Below are 22,811 nucleotides of genomic sequence, written 5' to 3' on the forward strand. Positions count from 1 at the left end.
ATCAGATTTAGATCCAAAGTTTAACTGATGATCAGATTCAGATCCAAATTTCAACTGATGATCAGTTTCACATCCAAACTTTAACTGATCAAAAGATTCATATCCAATATTAAATGATTAACATATTCAAATCCAAACTTTAACTGGGGGTCAGGTTCAAATCCAAACTTTATCTCAGGTTTAGATTCTGATCCAAAAATTAGCTGATGAGCAGATTCACATCCAAACTTAAATTCCGGATCAGATTCAGATCCATATTTTAACCGATGATCAGATTCAGATCCAAATTTTAACTTATGATCAGATTCAGATCCAAACTTTAACTGATGATCAGATTCAGATCCAAATTTCAACTGATGATCAAATTCAGATCCAAACTTTAACTGATCATCAGATTCTGATCCAAATTTTAACTGATGAATAGATTAAGATTCAAACATTAACTGATTGACATATTCACATCCAAACTTTAGCTGATGAACAGATTCAGATCCAAGTTTTGACTGATGATCAGATTCAGATCCAAATTTTAACTCAGGATCAGATTCAGATCCAAACTTTAACCGATGAACTGACTCAGATCCAAACTTTATCTGATGATCAGATTCAGTTCCAAACTTTTACTCAGACTCAGATTCAGATCCCAATTTTAACTCAGGATCAGATTCAGATCCAAACTTTAACTGATCATCAGATTCAGATCCAACTTTTAACTCAGGATCAGATTCAGATCCAAATTTTAACTGAGGATCACATTCAGATCCAAACTTTAACGAATGAACCGATTAGATCAAACTTTTACTGAGGATCAGATTCAGATCCAAACTTTAACTGATCATCAGATTCAGATCCAACTTTTAACTCAGGATCAGATTCAGATCCAAATTTTAACTGATGATCAGATTCAGATCCAAATTTATCTCAGGAGTAGATTTAGTTCCAAATTTTAACTGATGATCAGATTCTTTTCCAAACTTAAACTCAGGATCACATTCAGATGCAGATTTTAACTGATGAACAGATTCAGATCCAAACATTAATTGATCACCATATTCACATTTAAACTTTAACTGATGATCAGATTCAGATCCAAAAATTAACTGATGATCAGATTTAGATCCAAACTTTAACTGAGGATTAGATTCAGATCCAGATATTAACTCAGTGACAGATTCAGATCGAAAATTTATCTCAGGATTAGATTCTGATCCAAAAATTAACTGATGAGCAGATTCACATCCAAACTTAAACTGATGATCAGATTCAGATCCAAATTTTAATTCAGGATCAGATTCAGATCCAAAAATTAACTGATGATCAGATTTAGATCCAAAGTTTAACTGATGATCAGATTCAGATCCAAATTTCAACTGATGATCAGATTCAGATCCAAAGTTTAACTGATTAAGATATTCACATCCAAACTTTAACTGATCAAAAGATTCATATCCAATATTAACTGATTAACATATTTAAATCCAAACATTAACTGGGGGTCAGGTTCAAATCCAAACTTTATCTCAGGATTAGATTCTGATCCATATTTTAACTGATGATCAGATTCACATCCAAATTTTAACTGATGATCCGATTCAGATCCAAACTTTAACTGATGAACAGATTCAGATCCAAAATTTAACTGATGATCAGATTCAGATCCAAACTTTAACTCAGGATCACATTCAGATCCAAATTTTAACTGATGATCAAATTCAAATCCAAACTTTAGCTGATCATCAGATTCAGATCCAAATTTCAACTGATGAATAGATTCAGATCCAAACTTTAACTGATGAACAGATTAAGATCCAAATTTATCTCAGGAATAGATTCAGATCCAAAATTTAACTGATGATCAGATGCAGATCCAAATTTTATCTCATCATCAGATTCACATCCAAACTTTAACTCAGAATCACATTCAGATCCAAATTTTAACTGACAATCAGATTCAGATCCAAACTTTAACTGATGCACAGATTCAGATCCAAATTTTAACTGATGATCAGATTCAGATCCAAACTTTTACTGAGGCTCAGATTCAGTTCCAAATTTTAACTGATGATCAGATTCACATCCACATTTTAACTGATGAACAGATTCAGATCCAAATTTATCTCAGGAGTAAATTCTGAGCCAAAAGTCGAATGATGAGCAGATTCACATCCAAACTTAAATTCCGGATCAGATTCAGATCCAAATTTTAACCGATCATCAGTTTCAGGTCCAAACTTTTACTGAGGATCAGATTCAGATCCAAACTTTAACTCAGGATCAGATTCAGATCCAAACTTTAACTGATGATCAGATTCAGATCCAAACTTTGACTGAGGATCAGATTCAGATCCGAATTTTAACTGATGTGCAGATTCAGATCCAAGTTTTAACTCAGGATCAGATTCAGATCCAAACTTAAACTGATGAACAGATTCAGTTCCAAATTTTAACCGATCATCAGATTCAGATCCAAATTTTAACTCAGGATCAGATTCAGATCCAAACTTTAACTGATCATCAGATTCAGATCCAAACTTTAACTGATGAACAGATTCAGATCCAAGTTTTGACTGATCAACAGATTCAGATCCAAATTTTAACTGATGAACAGATTCAGATCCAAACTTAAACTGATGATCAGATTCAGATCCAAACTTTAACCGATGAACTGACTCAGATCCAAACTTTAACTGATGATCAGATTCAGATCCAAACTTTTACTGATGATCAGATTCAGATCCAAATTTTAACTCAGGGACAGATTCAGATCCAAATTTTAACTGATGAGCAGATTCAGATCCAAACTTAAACTCATGATCAGATTCAGATCCAAATTTTAACTCAGGATCAGATTCACATCCTAATTTATCTCAGGAGTAGATTCAGATCCAAATCTTAACTGATGATCAGATTCTTTTCCAAACTTAAACTCAGGATCACATTCATTTCCAAACTTTAACGAATGAACCGATTAGATCAAACTTTAACTGATGATCAGATTCAGATCCAAAAATTAACTGATGATCAGATTTAGATCCAAACTTTAACTGAGGATTAGATTCAGATCCAAAAATTAACTGATGAGCAGATTCACATCCAAACTTAAACTGATGATCAGATTTAGATCCAAAGTTAAACTGATGATCAGATTCAGATCCAAATTTCAACTGATGATCAGATTCCAATCCAAATTTTAACTCAGGATCAGATTCAGATCCAAAAATTAACCGATGATCAGATTTAGATCCAATGTTTAACAGATGAACAGATTCAGATCCAAATATTAAAGGATGATCAAATTTAGATCCAAAGTTTAACTGATGATCAGATTCAGATCCAATCTTTAACTGATGATCAGATTCAAATCCAAAGTTTAACTGATTAATATATTCACATCCAAACTTTAACTGATCAAAAGATTCATATCCAAAGTTTAACTGATTAACATATTCAAATCAAACTTTAACTGGGGGTCAGGTTCAAATCCAAACTTTATCTCAGGATTAGATTCTGATCCAAAAATTAGCTGATGAACAGATTCACATCCAAACTTAAATTCCGGATCAGATTCAGATCCATATTTTAACCGATGATCAGATTCAGATCCAAATTTTAACTGATGATCAGATTCAGATCCAAACTTTAACTGATGAATAGATTCAGATCCAAAATTTAACTGATGATCAGATTCAGATCCAAACTTTAACTGATGATCAGATGCAGATCCAAATTTTATCTCTTCATCAGATTCACATCCAAACTTTAACTCAGAATCACATTCAGATCCAAATTTTAACTGATGATCAGATTCAGATCCAAACTTTTACTGAGGCTCAGATTCAGTTTCAAATTTTAACTGATGCTCAGATTCAGATCCAAATTGTAACTCAGGATCAGATTCAGATCCAAATTTTAACTGATGAACAGATTCAGATCCAAATTTATCTCAGGAGTAGATTCTGATCCAAAAATCAACTGATGAGCAGATTCGCATCCAAACTTAAATTCCGGATCAGATTCAGATCCAAATTTTAACCGATCATCAGTTTCAGATCCAAACTTTTACTGAGGATCAGATTCAAATCCAAACTTTAACTGATGATCAAATTCAGATCCAAATTTATCTCAGGATCTGATTCAGATCCGAATTTTAACTGATGTGCAGATTCAGATCCAAGTTTTAACTCAGAATCAGATTCAGAACCAAGCTTTAGCTGATGAACAGATTCAGATGCAAACATAAACTGATGATCAGATTCAGATCCAAACTTTAACTGATGATCAGATTCAGTTCCAAATTTTAACCGATCATCAGATTCAGATCCAAATTTTAACTCAGGATCAGATTCAGATCCAAATTTTAACTCAGGATCAGATTCAGATCCAAACTTTAACTGATGAACAGATTCAGTTCCAAATTTTAACCGATTATCAGATTCAGATCCAAATTTTAACTCAGGATCAGATTCAGATCCAAATTTTAACTCAGGATCAGATTCAGATCCAAACTTTAACTGATCATCAGATTCAGATCCAAACTTTAACTGATGAACAGATTCAGATCCAAACTTAAACTGATGATCAGATTCAGATCCAAATTTTAACTGATGATCATATTCAGATCCAAACGTTAACCGATGAACTGACTCAGATCCAAACTTTAACTGATGATCATATTCAGATCCAAACTTTAACCGATGAACTGACTCTGATCCAAACTTTAACTGATGATCAGATTCAGATCCAAACTTTTTACTGATGATCAGATTCAGATCCAAATTTTAACTCAGGGACAGATTCAGATCCAAATTTTAACTGATGAGCAGATTCAGATCCAAACTTTAACTGAGTATTAGATTCAGATCAAAAAATTAACTGATGAGCAGATTCAAATCCAAACTTTAACCAATGAACAGATTCAGATCCAAGTTTTAACTGATGAACAGATTCAGATCCAAACTTTTACTGAGGCTCAAATTCAGTTCCAAATTTTAACTGATGATCAGATTCAGATCCAAATTGGAACTCAGGATCAGATTCAGATCCAAATTTTGACTGATCAACAGATTCAGATCCAAACTTTAACTGATGAACAGATTCAGATCCAAACTTAAACTGATGATCAGATTCAGATCCAAATTTTAACTGATGATCAGATTCAGATCCAAACTTTAACCGATGAACTGACTCAGATCCAAACTTTAACTGATGATCAGATTCAGATCAAACTTTTACTGATGATCAGATTCAGATCCAAATTTTAACTCAGGGACAGATTCAGATCCAAATTTTAACTGATGAGCAGATTCAGATCCAAACTTAAACTCATGATCAGATTCAGATCCAAATTTTAACTCAGGATCAGATTCAGATCCAAATTTATTTCAGGAGTAGATTCAGATCAAATCTTAACTGATGATCAGATTCTTTTCCAAACTTAAACTCAGGATCACATTCATTTCCAAACTTTAACGAATGAACCGATTAGATCAAGCTATAACTGATGATCAGATTCAGATCCAAAAATTAACTGATGATCAGATTTAGATCCAAACTTTAACTGAGGATTAGATTCAGAATTAAAAATTAACTGATGAGCAGATTCACATCCAAACTTAAACTGATAATCAGATTCAGATCCAAATTTTAATTCACGATCAGATTCAGATCCAAAAATTAACTGATGAACAGATTTAGATCCAAACTTTAACTGAGGATTAGATTCAGATCCAAAAATTAACTGATGAGCAGATTCACATCCAAACTTAAACTGATGATCAGATTTAGATCCAAAGTTTAACTGATGATCAGATTCAGAATCAAATTTTTATTCAGGATCATATTCAGATCCAAAAATTAACCGATGATCAAATTTAGATCCAAAGTTTAACAGATGAACAGATTTAGATCCAAACATTATCTGATGATCAGATTTAGATCCAAAGTTTAACTGATGATCAAATTCAGATCCAAATTTCAACTGATGATCAGATTTAGATTCAAATTTTAACTCAGGATCAGATTCAGATCCAAAAATTAACCGATGATCAGATTTAGATCCAAAGTTTAACAGATGAACAGATTCAGATCCAAACATTATCTGATGATCAGATTTAGATCCAAAGTTTAACTGATGATCAGATTCAGATCCAAATTTCAACTGATGATCAGATTCCAATCCAAATTTTAACTCAGGATCAGATTCAGATCCAAAAAATAACCGATGATTAGATTTAGATCCAAAGTTTAACAGATGAACAGATTCAGATCCAAAAATTAACGGATGATCAAATTTAGATCCAAAGTTTAACTGATGATCAGATTCAGATCCAATCTTTAACTGATGATCAGATTCAAATCCAAAGTTTAACTGATTAATATATTCACATCCAAACTTTAACTGATCAAAAGATTCATATCCAAAGTTTAACTGATTAACATATTCAAATCCAAACTTTAACTGGGGGTCAGGTTCAAATCCAAACTTTATCTCAGGATTAGATTCTGATCCAAAAATTAGCTGATGAGCAGATTCACATCCAAACTTAAATTCCGGATCAGATTCAGATCCATATTTTAACCGATGATCAGATTCAGATCCAAATTTTAACTGATGATCAGATTTAGATCCAAATTTTAACTCAGGGACAGATTCAGATCCAAATTTTAACTGATGAGCAGATTCGGATCCAAACTTTAACTGAGTATTAGATTCAGATCCAAAAATTAACTGATGAGCAGATTCAAATCCAAACTTTAACCAATGAACAGATTCAGATCCAAGTTTTAACTGATGAACAGATTCAGATCCAAACATTTACTGAGGCTCAGATTCAGTTCCAAATTTTAACTGATCATCAGATTCAGATCCAAATTGTAACTCAGGATCAGATTCAGATCCAAATTTTAACTGATGAACAGATTCACATCCAAACTTAAATTCCAGATCAGATTCAGATCCAAATTTTAACCGATCGTCAGTTTCAGATCCAAACTTTTACTGAGGATCAGATTCAGATCCAAACTTTAACTCAGGATCAGATTCAGATCCTAACTTTAACTGATGATCAAATTCAGATCCAAATTTATCTCAGGATCTGATTCAGATCCAAACTTTAACGGATGATCAGATTCAGATCCAAACTTTTACTGAGGATCAGATTCAGATCCGAATTTTAACTGATGTGCAGATTCAGATCCAAGTTTTAACTCAGAATCAGATTCAGATCCAAACTTTAACTGATGAACAGATTCAGATGCAAACATAAACTGATGATTAGATTCAGATCCAAACTTTAACTGATGATCAGATTCAGTTCCAAATTTTAACCTATCATCAGATTCAGATCCAAATTTTAACTCAGGATCAGATTCAGATCCAAACTTAAACTGATGAACAGATTCAGTTCCAAACTTTAACTGATGAACAGATTCAGTTCCAAATTTTAACCGATCATCAGATTTAGATCCAAATTTTAACTCAGGATCAGATTCAGATCCAAACTTAAACTGATGAACAGATTCAGTTCCAAACTTTAACTGATGAACAGATTCAGTTCCAAATTTTAACCGATCATCAGATTCAGATCCAAATTTTAACTCAGGATCAGATTCAGATCCAAATTTTAACTCAGGATCAGATTCAGATCCAAACTTTAACTGATGAACAGATTCAGATCCAAGTTTTGACTGATCAACAGATTCAGATCCAAACTTTAACTGATGAACAGATTCAGATCCAAACTTAAACTGATGATCAGATTCAGATCCAAATTTTAACTGATGATCAGATTCAGATCCAACCTTTAACCGATGAACTGACTCAGATCCAAACTTTAACTGATGAACAGATTCAGATCCAAGTTTTGACTGATCAACAGATTCAGATCCAAACTTTAACTGATGAACAGATTCAGATCCAAACTTAAACTGATGATCAGATTCAGATCCAAATTTTAACTGATGATCAGATTCAGATCCAACCTTTAACCGATGAACTGACTCAGATCCAAACTTTAACTGATGATCAGATTCAGATCCAAATTTTAACTCAGGGACAGATTCAGATCCAAATTTTAACTCAGGATCAGATTCAGATCCAAATTTATTTCAGGAGTAGATTCAGATCAAATCTTAACTGATGATCAGATTCTTTTCCAAACTTAAACTCAGGATCACATTTATTTCCAAACTTTAACGAATGAACCGATTAGATCAAACTATAACTGATGATCAGATTTAGATCCAAACTTTAACTGAGGATTAGATTCAGATCCAAAAATTAACTGATGAGCAGATTCACATCCAAACTTAAACTGATGATCAGATTTAGATCCAAAGTTTAACTGATGATCAGATTCAGAATCAAATTTTTATTCAGGATCATATTCCAATCCAAAAATTAACCGATGATCAAATTTAGATCCAAAGTTTAACAGATGAACAGATTTAGATCCAAACATTATCTGATGATCAGATTTAGATCCAAAGTTTAACTGATGATCAGATTCAGATCCAAATTTCAACTGATGATCAGAGTTAGATTTAAATTTTAACTCAGGATCAGATTCAGATCCAAAAATTAACCGATGATCAGATTTAGATCCAAAGTTTAACAGATGAACAGATTCAGATCCAAACATTATCTAATGATCAGATTTAGATCCAAAGTTTAACTGATGATCAGATTCAGATCCAAATTTCAACTGATGATCAGATTCCAATCCAAATTTTAACTCAGGATCAGATTCAGATCCAAAAATTAACCGATGATCAGATTTAGATCCAAAGTTTAACAGATGATCAGATTCAGATCCAATCTTTAACTGATGATCAGATTCAAATCCAAAGTTTAACTGATTAATATATTCACATCCAAACTTTAACTGATCAAAAGATTCATATCCAAAGTTTAACTGATTAACATATTCAAATCCAAACTTTAACTGGGGGTCAGGTTCAAATCCAAACTTTATCTCAGGATTAGATTCTGATCCAAAAATTAGCTGATGAGCAGATTCACATCCAAACTTAAATTCCGGATCAGATTCAGATCCAAACTTTAACTGATGAACAGATTCATATCCAAAATTTAACTGATGATCAGATTCAGATCCAAACCTTAACTCAGGATCACATTCAGATCCAAATTTTAACTGATGATCAAATTCAGATCCAAACTTTAACTGATCATCAGATTCAGATCCAAACTTTAACTGATGAACAGATTCAGATCCAAACTTTAACTGATGATCAGATTCAGATCCAAACATTAACTGATGAACAGATTCAGATCCAAACTTTTACTGATGATCAGATTCAGATCCAAATTTTAACTCAGGATCAGATTCAGATCCAAACTTTTACTGATCATCAGATTCAGATCCAAACTTTAACTGATGATCAGATTCAGATCCAAATTTTAACTCAGGGACAGATTCAGATCCAAATTTTAACTGATGAGCAGATTCAGATCCAAACTTAAACTCATGATCAGATTCAGATCCAAATTTTAACTCAGGATCAGATTCAGATCCAAATTTATTTCAGGAGTAGATTCAGATCAAATCTTAACTGATGATCAGATTCTTTTCCAAACTTAAACTCAGGATCACATTCATTTCCAAACTTTAACGAATGAACCGATTAGATCAAACTATAACTGATGATCAGATTCAGATCCAAAAATTAACTGATGATCAGATTTAGATCCAAACTTTAACTGAGGATTAGATTCAGATTCAAAAATTAACTGATGATCAGATTTAGATCCAAACTTTAACTGAGGATTAGATTCAGATCCAAAAATTAACTGATGAGCAGATTCACATCCAAACTGAAACTGATGATCAGATTCAGATCCAAATTTTAATTCACGATCAGATTCAGATCCAAAAATTAACTGATGAACAGATTTAGATCCAAACTTTAACTGAGGATTAGATTCAGATCCAAAAATTAACTGATGAGCAGATTCACATCCAAACTTAAACTGATGATCAGATTTAGATCCAAAGTTTAACTGATGATCAGATTCAGAATCAAATTTTTATTCAGGATCATATTCAGATCCAAAAATTAACCGATGATCAAATTTAGATCCAAAGTTTAACAGATGAACAGATTTAGATCCAAACATTATCTGATGATCAGATTTAGATCCAAAGTTTAACTGATGATCAGATTCAGATCCAAATTTCAACTGATGATCAGATTTAGATTTAAATTTTAACTCAGGATCAGATTCAGATCCAAAAATTAACCGATGATCAGATTTAGATCCAAAGTTTAACAGATGAGCAGATTCAGATCCAAACATTATCTAATGATCAGATTTAGATCCAAAGTTTAACTGATGATCAGATTCAGATCCAAATTTCAACTGATGATCAGATTCCAATCCAAATTTTAACTCAGGATCAGATTCAGATCCAAAAATTAACCGATGATCAGATTTAGATCCAAAGTTTAACAGATGATCAGATTCAGATCCAATCTTTAACTGATGATCAGATTCAAATCCAAAGTTTAACTGATTAATATATTCACATCCAAACTTTAACTGATCAAAAGATTCATATCCAAAGTTTAACTGATTAACATATTCAAATCCAAACTTTAACTGGGGGTCAGGTTCAAATCCAAACTTTATCTCAGGATTAGATTCTGATCCAAAAATTAGCTGATGAGCAGATTCACATCCAAACTTAAATTCCGGATCAGATTCAGATCCAAACTTTAACTGATGAACAGATTCATATCCAAAATTTAACTGATGATCAGATTCAGATCCAAACTTTAACTCAGGATCACATTCAGATCCAAATTTTAACTGATGATCAAATTCAGATCCAAACTTTAACTGATCATCAAATTCAGATCCAAACTTTAACTGATGAACAGATTCAGATCCAAACTTTAACTGATGATCAGATTCAGATCCAAACTTTTACTGATCATCAGATTCAGATCCAAACTTTAACTGATGAACAGATTCAGATCCAAACTTTTACTGATGATCAGATTCAGATCCAAATTTTAACTCAGGGACAGATTCAGATCCAAATTTTAACTGATGAGCTGATTCAGATCCAAACTTAAACTCATGATCAGATTCAGATCCAAATTTTAACTCAGGATCAGATTCAGATCCAAATTTATTTCAGGAGTAGATTCAGATCAAATCTTAACTGATGATCAGATTCTTTTCCAAACTTAAACTCAGGATCACATTCATTTCCAAACTTTAACGAATGAACCTATTAGATCAAACTATAACTGATGAGCAGATTCAGATCCAAAAATTAACTGATGATCAGATTTAGATCCAAACTTTAACTGAGGATTAGATTCAGATTCAAAAATTAACTGATGATCAGATTTAGATGCAAACTTTAACTGAGGATTAGATTCAGATCCAAAAATTAACTGATGAGCAGATTCACATCCAAACTGAAACTGATGATCAGATTCAGATCCAAATTTTAATTCACGATCAGATTCAGATCCAAAAATTAACTGATGATCAGATTTAGATCCAAACTTTAACTGAGGATTAGATTCAGATCCAAAAATTAACTGATGAGCAGATTCACATCCAAACTTAAACTGATGATCAGATTTAGATCCAAAGTTTAACTGATGATCAGATTCAGAATCAAATTTTTATTCAGGATCATATTCAGATCCAAAAGTTAACCGATGATCAGATTTAGATCCAAAGTTTAACAGATGAACAGATTCAGATCCAAACATTATCTGATGATCAGATTTAGATCCAAAGTTTAACTGATGATCAGATTCAGATCCAAATTTCAACTGATGATCAGATTCCAATCCAAATTTTAACTCAGGATCAGATTCAGATCCAAAAATTAACCGATGATCAGATTTAGATCCAAAGTTTAACAGATGAACAGATTCAGATCCAAACATTATCTGATGATCAGATTTAGATCCAAAGTTTAACTGATGATCAGATTCAGATCCAAATTTCAACTGATGATCAGATTCCAATCCAAATTTTAACTGATGATCAGATTCAGATCCAAAAATTAACCGATGATCAGATTTAGATCCAAAGTTTAACAGATGAACAGATTCAGATCCAAAAATTAACGGATGATCAAATTTAGATCCAAAGTTTAACTGATGATCAGATTCAGATCCAAAAATTAACCGATGATCAGATTTAGATCCAAAGTTTAACAGATGAACAGATTCAGATCCAAAAATTAACCGATGATCAAATTTAGATCCAAAGTTTAACTGATGATCAGATTCAAATCCAAAGTTTAACTGATTAATATATTCACGTCCAAACTTTAACTGATCAAAAGATTCATATCCAAAGTTTAACTGATTAACATATTCAAATCCAAACTTTAACTGGGGGTCAGGTTCAAATCCAAACTTTATCTCAGGATTAGATTCTGATCCAAAAATTAGCTGATGAGCAGATTCACATCCAAACTTAAATTCCGGATCAGATTCAGATCCATATTTTAACCGATGATCAGATTCAGATCCAAATTTTAACTGATGATCAGATTCAGATCCAAACTTTAACTGATGAACAGATTCAGATCCAAAATTTAACTGATGATCAGATTCAGATCCAAACTTTAACTCAGGATCACATTCAGATCCAAATTTTAACTGATGATCAAATTCAGATCCAAAATTTAACTGATGATCAGATTCAGATCCAAATTTTAACTGAGGCTCAGATTCAGTTCCAAATTTTAACTGATGATCAGATTCAGATCCAAATTTTATCTCATCATCAGATTCACATCCAAACTTTAACTCAGAATCACATTCAGATCCAAATTTTAACTGACGATCAGATTCAGATCCAAACTTTAACTGATGCACAGATTCAGATCCAAATTTTAACTGACGCTCAGATTCAGTTCCAAATTTTAACTGATGATCAGATTCAGATCCAAATTGTAACTCAGGATCAGATTCAGATCCAAATTTTAACTGATGAACAGATTCAGATCCAAATTTATCTCAGGAGTAGATTCTGATCCAAAAATCAACTGATGAGCAGATTCACATCTCAAGTTAAATTCCGGATCAGATTCAGATCCAAAGTTTAACTGATTAACATATTCCATTCCAAACTTTAACTGGGGGTCAGTTTCAAATCCAAACTTTATCTCAGGATTAGATTCTGATCCAAAAATTAGCTGATGAGCAGATTCACATCCAAACTTAAATTCCGGATCAGATTCACATCCATATTTTAACTGATGATCAGATTCAGATCCAAACTTTAACTGATGAACAGATTCAGATCCAAAATTTAACTGATGATCAGATTCAGATCCAAACTTTAACTCAGGATCACATTCAGATCCAAATTTTAACTGTTGATCAAATTCAGATCCAAACTTTAACTGATCATCAGATTCAGATCCAAATTTCAACTGATGAATAGATTCAGATCCAAAATTTAACTGATGATCAGATGCAGATCCAAATTTTATCTCATCAGCAGATTCACATCCAAACTTTAACTGATGAACAGATTCAGATCCAAATTTATCTCAGGAGTAGATTCTGATCCAAAAATCAACTGATGAGCAGATTCACATCCAAACTTAAATTCCGGATCAGATTCAGATCCAAACTTTTACTGAGGATCAGATTCAGATCCAAACTTTAACTGATGATCAGATTCAGATCCAAACTTTAACTCAGGATCAGATTCAGATCCAAACTTTAACTGATGAACAGATTCAGTTCCAAATTTTAACCGATCAGCAGATTCAGATCCAAATTTTAACTCAGGATCAGATTCAGATCCAAATTTTAACTCAGATCAGATTCAGATCCAAACTTTAACTGATCATCAGATTCAGATCCAAACTTTAACTGATGAACAGATTCAGATCCAAACTTAAACTGATGATCAGATTCAGATCCAAATTTTAACTGATGATCATATTCAGATCCAAACTTTAACCGATGAACTGACTCAGATCCAAACTTTAACTGATGAACAGATTCACATCCAAACTTAAATTCCGGATCAGATTCAGATCCAAATTTTAACCGATCGTCAGTTTCAGATCCAAACTTTAACTCAGGATCAGATTCAGATCCAAACTTTAACTGATGATCAAATTCAGATCCAAATTTATCTCAGGATCTGATTCAGATCCAAACTTTAACTGATGATCAGATTCAGATCCAAAATTTTACTGAGGAACAGATTCAGATCCAAATTTTAACTGATGTGCAGATTCAGATCCAAGTTTTAACTCAGAATCAGATTCAGATCCAAACTTTAACTGATGAACAGATTCAGGTGCAAAAATAAACTGATGACTAGATTCAGATCCAAACTTTAACTGATGATCAGATTCAGTTCCAAATTTTAACCTATCATCAGATTCAGATCCAAATTTTAACTCAGGATCAGATTCAGATCCAAACTTAAACTGATGAACAGATTCAGTTCCAAACTTTAACTGATGAACAGATTCAGTTCCAAATTTTAACCGATCATCAGATTCAGAACCAAATTTTAACTCAGGATCAGATTCAGATCCAGATTTTAACTCAGGATCAGATTCAGATCCAAACTTTAACTGGTCATCAGATTCAGATCCAAACTTTAACTGATGAACAGATTCAGATCCAAGTTTTGACAGATCAACAGATTCAGATCCAAACTTTAACTGATGAAAAGATTCAGATCCAAACTTAAACTGATGATCAGATTCAGATCCAAATTTTAACTGATGATCAGATTCAGATCCAAACTTTAACCGATGAACTGACTCAGATCCAAACTTTAACTGATGATCAGATTCAGATCCAAACTTTTACTGATGATCAGATTCAGATCCAAATTTTAACTGATGAGCAGATTCAGATCCAAACTTTAACTGAGTATTAGATTCAGATCCAAAAATTAACTGATGAGCAGATTCAAATCCAAACTTTAACCAATGAACAGATTCAGATCCAAGTTTTAACTGATGAACAGATTCAGATCCAAACTTTAAATGATGCTCAGATTCAGATCCAAATTTTAATTGATGATCAGATTCAGATCCAAACTTTTACTGAGGCTCAGATTCAGTTCCAAATTTTAACTGATGATCAGATTCAGATCCAAATTGTAACTCAGGATCAGATTCAGATCCAAATTTTAACTGATGAACAGATTCACATCCAAACTTAAATTCCGGATCAGATTCAGATCCAAATTTTAACCGATCGTCAGTTTCAGATCCAAACTTTTACTGAGGATCAGATTCAGATCCAAACTTTAACTCAGGATCAGATTCAGATCCAAACTTTAACTGATGAACAGATTCCGTTCCATATTTTAACCGATCATCAGATTCAGATCCAAATTTTAACTCAGGATCAGATTCAGATCCAAATTTTAACTCAGGATCAGATTCAGATCCAAACTTTAACTGATCATCAGATTCAGATCCAAACTTTAACTGATGAACAGATTCAGATCCAAACTTAAACTGATGATCAGATTCAGATCCAAATTTTAACTGATGATCATATTCAGATCCAAACTTTAACCGATGAACTGACTCAGATCCAAACTTTAACTGATGATCATATTCAGATCCAAACTTTAAACGATGAACTGACTCTGATCCAAATTTAACTGATGATCAGATTCAGATCCAAACTTTTTACTGATGATCAGATTCAGATCCAAATTTTAACTCCGGGACAGATTCAGATCCAAATTTTAACTGATGAGCAGATTCAGATCCAAACTTTAACTGAGTATTAGATTCAGATCCAAAAATTAACTGATGAGCAGATTCAAATCCAAACTTTAAGCAATGAACAGATTCAGATCCAAGTTTTAACTGATGAACAGATTCAGATCCAAACTTTAAATGATGCTCAGATTCAGATCCAAATTTTAACTGATGATCAGATTCAGATCCAAACTTTTACTGAGGCACAGATTCAGTTCCAAATTTTAACTGATGATCAGATTCAGATCCAAATTGGAACTCAGGATCAGATTCAGATCCAAATTTTAACTGATGAACAGATTCACATCCAAACTTAAATTCCGGATCAGATTCAGATCCAAATTTTAACCGATCATCAGTTTCAGATCCAAACTTTTACTGAGGATCAGATTCAGATCCAAACTTTAACTCAGAATCAGATTCAGATCCAAACTTTAACTGATGATCAAATTCAGATCCAAATTTATCTCAGGATCTGATTCAGATCCAAACTTTAACTGATGATCAGATTCAGATCCAAACTTTTACTGAGGATCAGATTCAGATCCAAATTTTAACTGATGTGCAGATTCAGATCCAAGTTTTAACTCAGAATCAGATTCAGATCCAAACTTTAACTGATGAACAGATTCAGATGCAAACATAAACTGATGATTAGATTCAGATCCAAACTTTAACTGATGATCAGATTCAGATCCAAATTTTAACTGATGATCAGATTCAGATCCAAACTTTAACCGATGAACTGACTCAGATCCAAACTTTAACTGAGTATTAGATTCAGATCCAAAAATTAACTGATGAGCAGATTCAAATCCAAACTTTAACCAATGAACAGATTCAGATCCACGTTTTAACTGATGAACAGATTCAGATCAAAACTTTAAATGATGCTCAGATTCAGATCCAAATTGTAACTCAGGATCAGATTCAGATCCAAATTTTAACTGATGATCAGATTCAGATCCAAAAATTTACTGAGGCTCAGATTCAGTTCCAAATTTTAACTGATGATCAGATTCAGATCCAAATTGTAACTCAGGATCAGATTCAGATCCAAATTTTAACTGATGAACAGATTCACATCCAAACTTAAATTCCGGATCAGATTCAGATCCAAATTTTAACCGATCGTCAGTTTCAGATCCAAACTTTTACTGAGGATCAGATTCAGATCCAAACTTTAACTCAGGATCAGATTCAGATCCAAACTTTAACTGATGAACAGATTCAGTTCCATATTTTAACCGATCATCAGATTCAGATCCAAATTTTAACTCAGGATCAGATTCAGATCCAAATTTTAACTCAGGATCAGATTCAGATCCAAACTTTAACTGATCATCAGATTCAGATCCAAACTTTAACTGATGAACAGATTCAGATCCAAACTTAAACTGATGATCAGATTCAGATCCAAATTTTAACTGATGATCATATTCAGATCCAAACTTTAACCGATGAACTGACTCAGATCCAAACTTTAACTGATGATCATATTCAGATCCAAACTTTAACCGATGAACTGACTCTGATCCAAACTTTAACTGATGATCAGATTCAGATCCAAACTTTTTACTGATGATCAGATTCAGATCCAAATTTTAACTCCGTGACAGATTCAGATCCAAATTTTAACTGATGAGCAGATTCAGATCCAAACTTTAACTGAGTATTAGATTCAGATCCAAAAATTAACTGATGAGCAGATTCAAATCCAAACTTTAACCAATGAACAGATTCAGATCCAAGTTTTAACTGATGAACAGATTCAGATCCAAACTTTAAATGATGCTCAGATTCAGATCCAAATTTTAACTGATGATCAGATTCAGATCCAAACTTTTACTGAGGCTCAGATTCAGTTCCAAATTTTAACTGATGATCAGATTCAGATCCAAATTGGAACTCAGGATCAGATTCAGATCCAAATTTTAACTGATGAACAGATTCACATCCAAACTTAAATTCCGGATCAGATTCAGATCCAAATTTTAACCGATCGTCAGTTTCAGATCCAAACTTTTACTGAGGATCAGATTCAGATCCAAACTTTAACTCAGGATCAGATTCAGATCCAAACTTTAACTGATGAACAGATTCAGTTCCATATTTTAACCGATCATCAGATTCAGATCCAAATTTTAACTCAGGATCAGATTCAGATCCAAATTTTAACTCAGGATCAGATTCAGATCCAAACTTTAACTGATCATCAGATTCAGATCCAAACTTTAACTGATGAACAGATTCAGATCCAAACTTAAACTGATGATCAGATTCAGATCCAAATTTTAACTGATGATCATATTCAGATCCAAACTTTAACCGATGAACTGACTCAGATCCAAACTTTAACTGATGATCATATTCAGATCCAAACTTTAAACGATGAACTGACTCTGATCCAAATTTAACTGATGATCAGATTCAGATCCAAACTTTTTACTGATGATCAGATTCAGATCCAAATTTTAACTCCGGGACAGATTCAGATCCAAATTTTAACTGATGAGCAGATTCAGATCCAAACTTTAACTGAGTATTAGATTCAGATCCAAAAATTAACTGATGAGCAGATTCAAATCCAAACTTTAAGCAATGAACAGATTCAGATCCAAGTTTTAACTGATGAACAGATTCAGATCCAAACTTTAAATGATGCTCAGATTCAGATCCAAATTTTAACTGATGATCAGATTCAGATCCAAACTTTTACTGAGGCACAGATTCAGTTCCAAATTTTAACTGATGATCAGATTCAGATCCAAATTGGAACTCAGGATCAGATTCAGATCCAAATTTTAACTGATGAATAGATTCACATCCAAACTTAAATTCCGGATCAGATTCAGATCCAAATTTTAACCGATCATCAGTTTCAGATCCAAACTTTTACTGAGGATCAGATTCAGATCCAAACTTTAACTCAGAATCAGATTCAGATCCAAACTTTAACTGATGATCAAATTCAGATCCAAATTTATCTCAGGATCTGATTCAGATCCAAACTTTAACTGATGATCAGATTCAGATCCAAACTTTTACTGAGGATCAGATTCAGATCCAAATTTTAACTGATGTGCAGATTCAGATCCAAGTTTTAACTCAGAATCAGATTCAGATCCAAACTTTAACTGATGAACAGATTCAGATGCAAACATAAACTGATGATTAGATTCAGATCCAAACTTTAACTGATGATCAGATTCAGATCCAAATTTTAACTGATGATCAGATTCAGATCCAAACTTTAACCGATGAACTGACTCAGATCCAAACTTTAACTGAGTATTAGATTCAGATCCAAAAATTAACTGATGAGCAGATTCAAATCCAAACTTTAACCAATGAACAGATTCAGATCCACGTTTTAACTGATGAACAGATTCAGATCAAAACTTTAAATGATGCTCAGATTCAGATCCAAATTGTAACTCAGGATCAGATTCAGATCCAAATTTTAACTGATGATCAGATTCAGATCCAAAAATTTACTGAGGCTCAGATTCAGTTCCAAATTTTAACTGATGATCAGATTCAGATCCAAATTGTAACTCAGGATCAGATTCAGATCCAAATTTTAACTGATGAACAGATTCACATCCAAACTTAAATTCCGGATCAGATTCAGATCCAAATTTTAACCGATCGTCAGTTTCAGATCCAAACTTTTACTGAGGATCAGATTCAGATCCAAACTTTAACTCAGGATCAGATTCAGATCCAAACTTTAACTGATGAACAGATTCAGTTCCATATTTTAACCGATCATCAGATTCAGATCCAAATTTTAACTCAGGATCAGATTCAGATCCAAATTTTAACTCAGGATCAGATTCAGATCCAAACTTTAACTGATCATCAGATTCAGATCCAAACTTTAACTGATGAACAGATTCAGATCCAAGTTTTGACTGATCAACAGATTCAGATCCAAACTTTAACTGATGAACAGATTCAGATCCAAACTTAAACTGATGATCAGATTCAGATCCAAACATTGACTGAGGCAAAGATTCAGTTCCAAATTTTAACTGATGATCAGATTCAGATCCAAATTGTAACTCAGGATCAGATTCAGACCCAAATTTTAACTGATGATCAGATTCAGATCAAAACTTAAACTCATGATCAGATTCAGATCCAAATTTTAACTCAGGATCAGATTCAGATCCAAATTTATCTCAGGAGTAGATTCAGATCCAAATTTCAACTGATGATCAGATTTAGATTCAAATTTTAACTCAGGATCAGATTCAGATCCAAAAAATAACCGATGATCAGATTTAGATCCAAAGATTAACAGATGAACAGATTCAGATCCAAACATTATCTGATGATCAGATTTAGATCCAAAGTTTAACTGATGATCAGATTCAGATCCAAATTTCAACTGATGATCAGATTCCAATCCAAATTTTAACTCAGGATCAGATTCAGATCCAAAAATTAAATGATGATCAGATTTAGATCCAAAGTTTAACAGATGAACAGATTCAGATCCAAAAATTAACGGATGATCAAATTTAGATCCAAAGTTTAACTGATGATCAGATTCAGATCCAAAAATTAACTGATGATCAGATTCAGATCCAAACTTTAACTCAGGATCACATTCAGATCCAAATTTTAACTGATGATCAAATTCAGATCCAAACTTTAACTGATCATCAGATTCAGATCCAAATTTCAACTGATGAATAGATTCAGATCCAAAATTTAACTGATGATCAGATGCAGATCCAAATTTTATCTCATCACCAGATTCACATCCAAACTTTAACTGATGAACAGATTCAGATCCAAATTTATCTCAGGAGTAGATTCAGATCCAAATTTTAACTGATGATCAGATTCAGATCCAAACTTTAACTGATGCACAGATTCAGATCCAAATTTTAACTGATGATCAGATTCAGATCCAAACTTTTACTGAGGCTCAGATTCAGTTCCAAATTTTAACTGATGATCAGATTCAGATCCAAATTGTAACTCAGGATCAGATTCAGATCCAAATTTTAACTGATGAACAGATTCAGATCCAAATTTATCTCAGGAGTAGATTCTGATCCAAAAATCAACTGATGAGCAGATTCACATCCAAACTTAAATTCCGGATCAGATTCAGATCCAAAGTTTAACTGATTAACATATTCAAATCCAAACTTTAACTGGGGGTCAGGTTCAAATCCAAACTTTATCTCAGGATTAGATTCTGATCCAAAAATTAGCTGATGAGCAGATTCAAATCCAAACTTTAACTGGGGGTCAGGTTCAAATCCAAACTTTATCTCAGGATTAGATTCTGATCCAAAAATTAGCTGATGAGCAGATTCACATCCAAACTTAAATTCCAGATCAGATTCAGATCCATATTTTAACTGATGATCAGATTCAGATCCAAACTTTAACTGATGATCAGATTCAGATCCAAACTTTAACTCAGGATCACATTCAGATCCAAATTTTAACTGATGATCAAATTCAGATCCAAACTTTAACTGATCATCAGATTCAGATCCAAATTTCAACTGATGAATAGATTCAGATCCAAAATTTAACTGATGATCAGATGCAGATCCAAATTTTATCTCATCATCAGATTCACATCCAAACTTTAACTGATGAACAGATTCAGATCCAAATTTATCTCAAGAGTAGATTCTGATCCAAAAATCAACTGATGAGCAGATTCACATCCAAACTTAAATTCCAGATCAGATTCAGATCCAAATTTTAACCGATCATCAGTTTCAGATCCAAACTTTTACTGAGGATCAGATTCAGATCCAAACTTTAACTCAGGATCAGATTCAGATCCAAACTTTAACTGATGATCAGATTCAGATGCAAACATAACCTGATGATCAGATTCAGATCCAAACTTTAACTGATGATCAAATTCAGATCCAAATTTATCTCAGGATCTGATTCAGATCCAAACTTTTACTGAGGAACAGATTCAGATCCGAATTTTAACTGATGTGCAGATTCAGATCCAAGCTTTCACTCAGAATCAGATTCAGATCCAAACTTTAACTGATGATCAGATTCAGTTCCAAATTTTAACCGATCATCAGATTCAGATCCAAATTTTAACTCAGGATCAGATTCAGATCCAAAAATTAACGGATGATCAGATTTAGATCCAAACTTTAACTGAGGATTAGATTCAGATCCAAAAATTAACTGATGAGCAGATTCACATCCAAACTTAAACTGATGATCAGATTTAGATCCAAAGTTTAACTGATGATCAGATTCAGAATCAAATTTTTATTCAGGATCAGATTCAGATCCAAAAATTAACCGATGATCAGATTTAGATCCAAACTTTAACTGATGATCAGATTCCAATCCAAATATCAACTCAGGATCAGATTCAGATCCAAAAATTAACTGATGATCAGATTCACATCCAAACTGTAACTGATAGTCAGATTCAGATCCAATCTTTAACTCAGGATCACATTCAGATCCAAATTTTAACTGATGATCAAATTCAGATCCAAACTTTAACTGATCATCAGATTCAGAACCAAATTTCAACTGATGAATAGATTCAGATTGAAACATTAACTGATTGACATATTCACATCCAAACTTTAGCTGATGAACAGTTTCAGATCCAAACATAAACTGATCAACATATTCACATCCAAACATTAACCGATGAACAGATTCAGATCCAAGTTTTAACTGATGAAAAGATTCAGATCCAAACTTTAACTGATGCACAGATTCAGATCCAAATTTTAACTGATGATCAGATTCAGATCCAAACTTTTACTGAGGCTCAGATTCAGTTCCAAATTTTAACTGATGATCAGATTCAGATCCAAATTGTAACTCAGGATCAGATTCAGATCCAAATTTTAACTGATGAACAGATTCAGATCCAAATTTATCTCAGGAGCAGATTCTGATCCAAAAATCAACTGATGAGCAGATTCACATCCAAACTTAAATTCCGGATCAGATTCAGATCCAAATTTTAACCGATCATCAGTTTCAGATCCAAACTTTTACTGAGGATCAGATTCAGATCCAAACTTT

The 22,811-nt window shown here is 32.9% G+C and overlaps 1 protein-coding gene across 1 annotated transcript; it reads right to left on the reverse strand.

The window, feature by feature from the left end:
- Positions 1-887: 887 nt before the first annotated feature.
- LOC137371079 (mucin-22-like) lies at positions 888-21,129 on the reverse strand. The gene is made up of 18 exons (XM_068033031.1): positions 21,094-21,129; positions 19,709-19,849; positions 18,839-19,129; positions 17,782-17,930; positions 17,219-17,330; positions 16,319-16,609; positions 14,476-14,810; positions 14,220-14,391; positions 13,981-14,121; positions 13,113-13,283; positions 12,094-12,564; positions 10,554-10,828; positions 8,878-9,117; positions 7,186-7,327; positions 6,159-6,607; positions 4,551-4,752; positions 3,436-3,793; positions 888-1,204 (listed from the first exon to the last, which is right to left on the reverse strand). The coding sequence occupies exons 1-18, from the start codon at positions 21,127-21,129 to the stop codon at positions 888-890; spliced, it is 4,293 nt and encodes a 1,430-aa protein (XP_067889132.1).
- Positions 21,130-22,811: the final 1,682 nt, after the last annotated feature.

Source organism: Heterodontus francisci, chromosome 1, assembly GCF_036365525.1.
Source record: "Heterodontus francisci isolate sHetFra1 chromosome 1, sHetFra1.hap1, whole genome shotgun sequence".
Lineage (NCBI taxonomy): Eukaryota > Metazoa > Chordata > Chondrichthyes > Heterodontiformes > Heterodontidae > Heterodontus > Heterodontus francisci.

Excerpts from the sequence above, each read along its gene's own strand:
- LOC137371079 (XM_068033031.1), bottom strand. The coding sequence starts at position 21,129 with ATGGATCTGAATCTGATCTGGAATTTAAGTTTGGAT. Across the intron at positions 4,753-6,158 it reads GGATTGGAATCTGATCATCA|TAAAAAGTTTGGATCTGAAT; the intron begins GTTGAAATTTGG and ends TCTGATCATCAG. Across the intron at positions 3,794-4,550 it reads TTAAGTTTGGATCTGAATCT|TTAAAATTTGGATCTGAATG; the intron begins GTTCATCAGTTA and ends TCTGATCATCAG.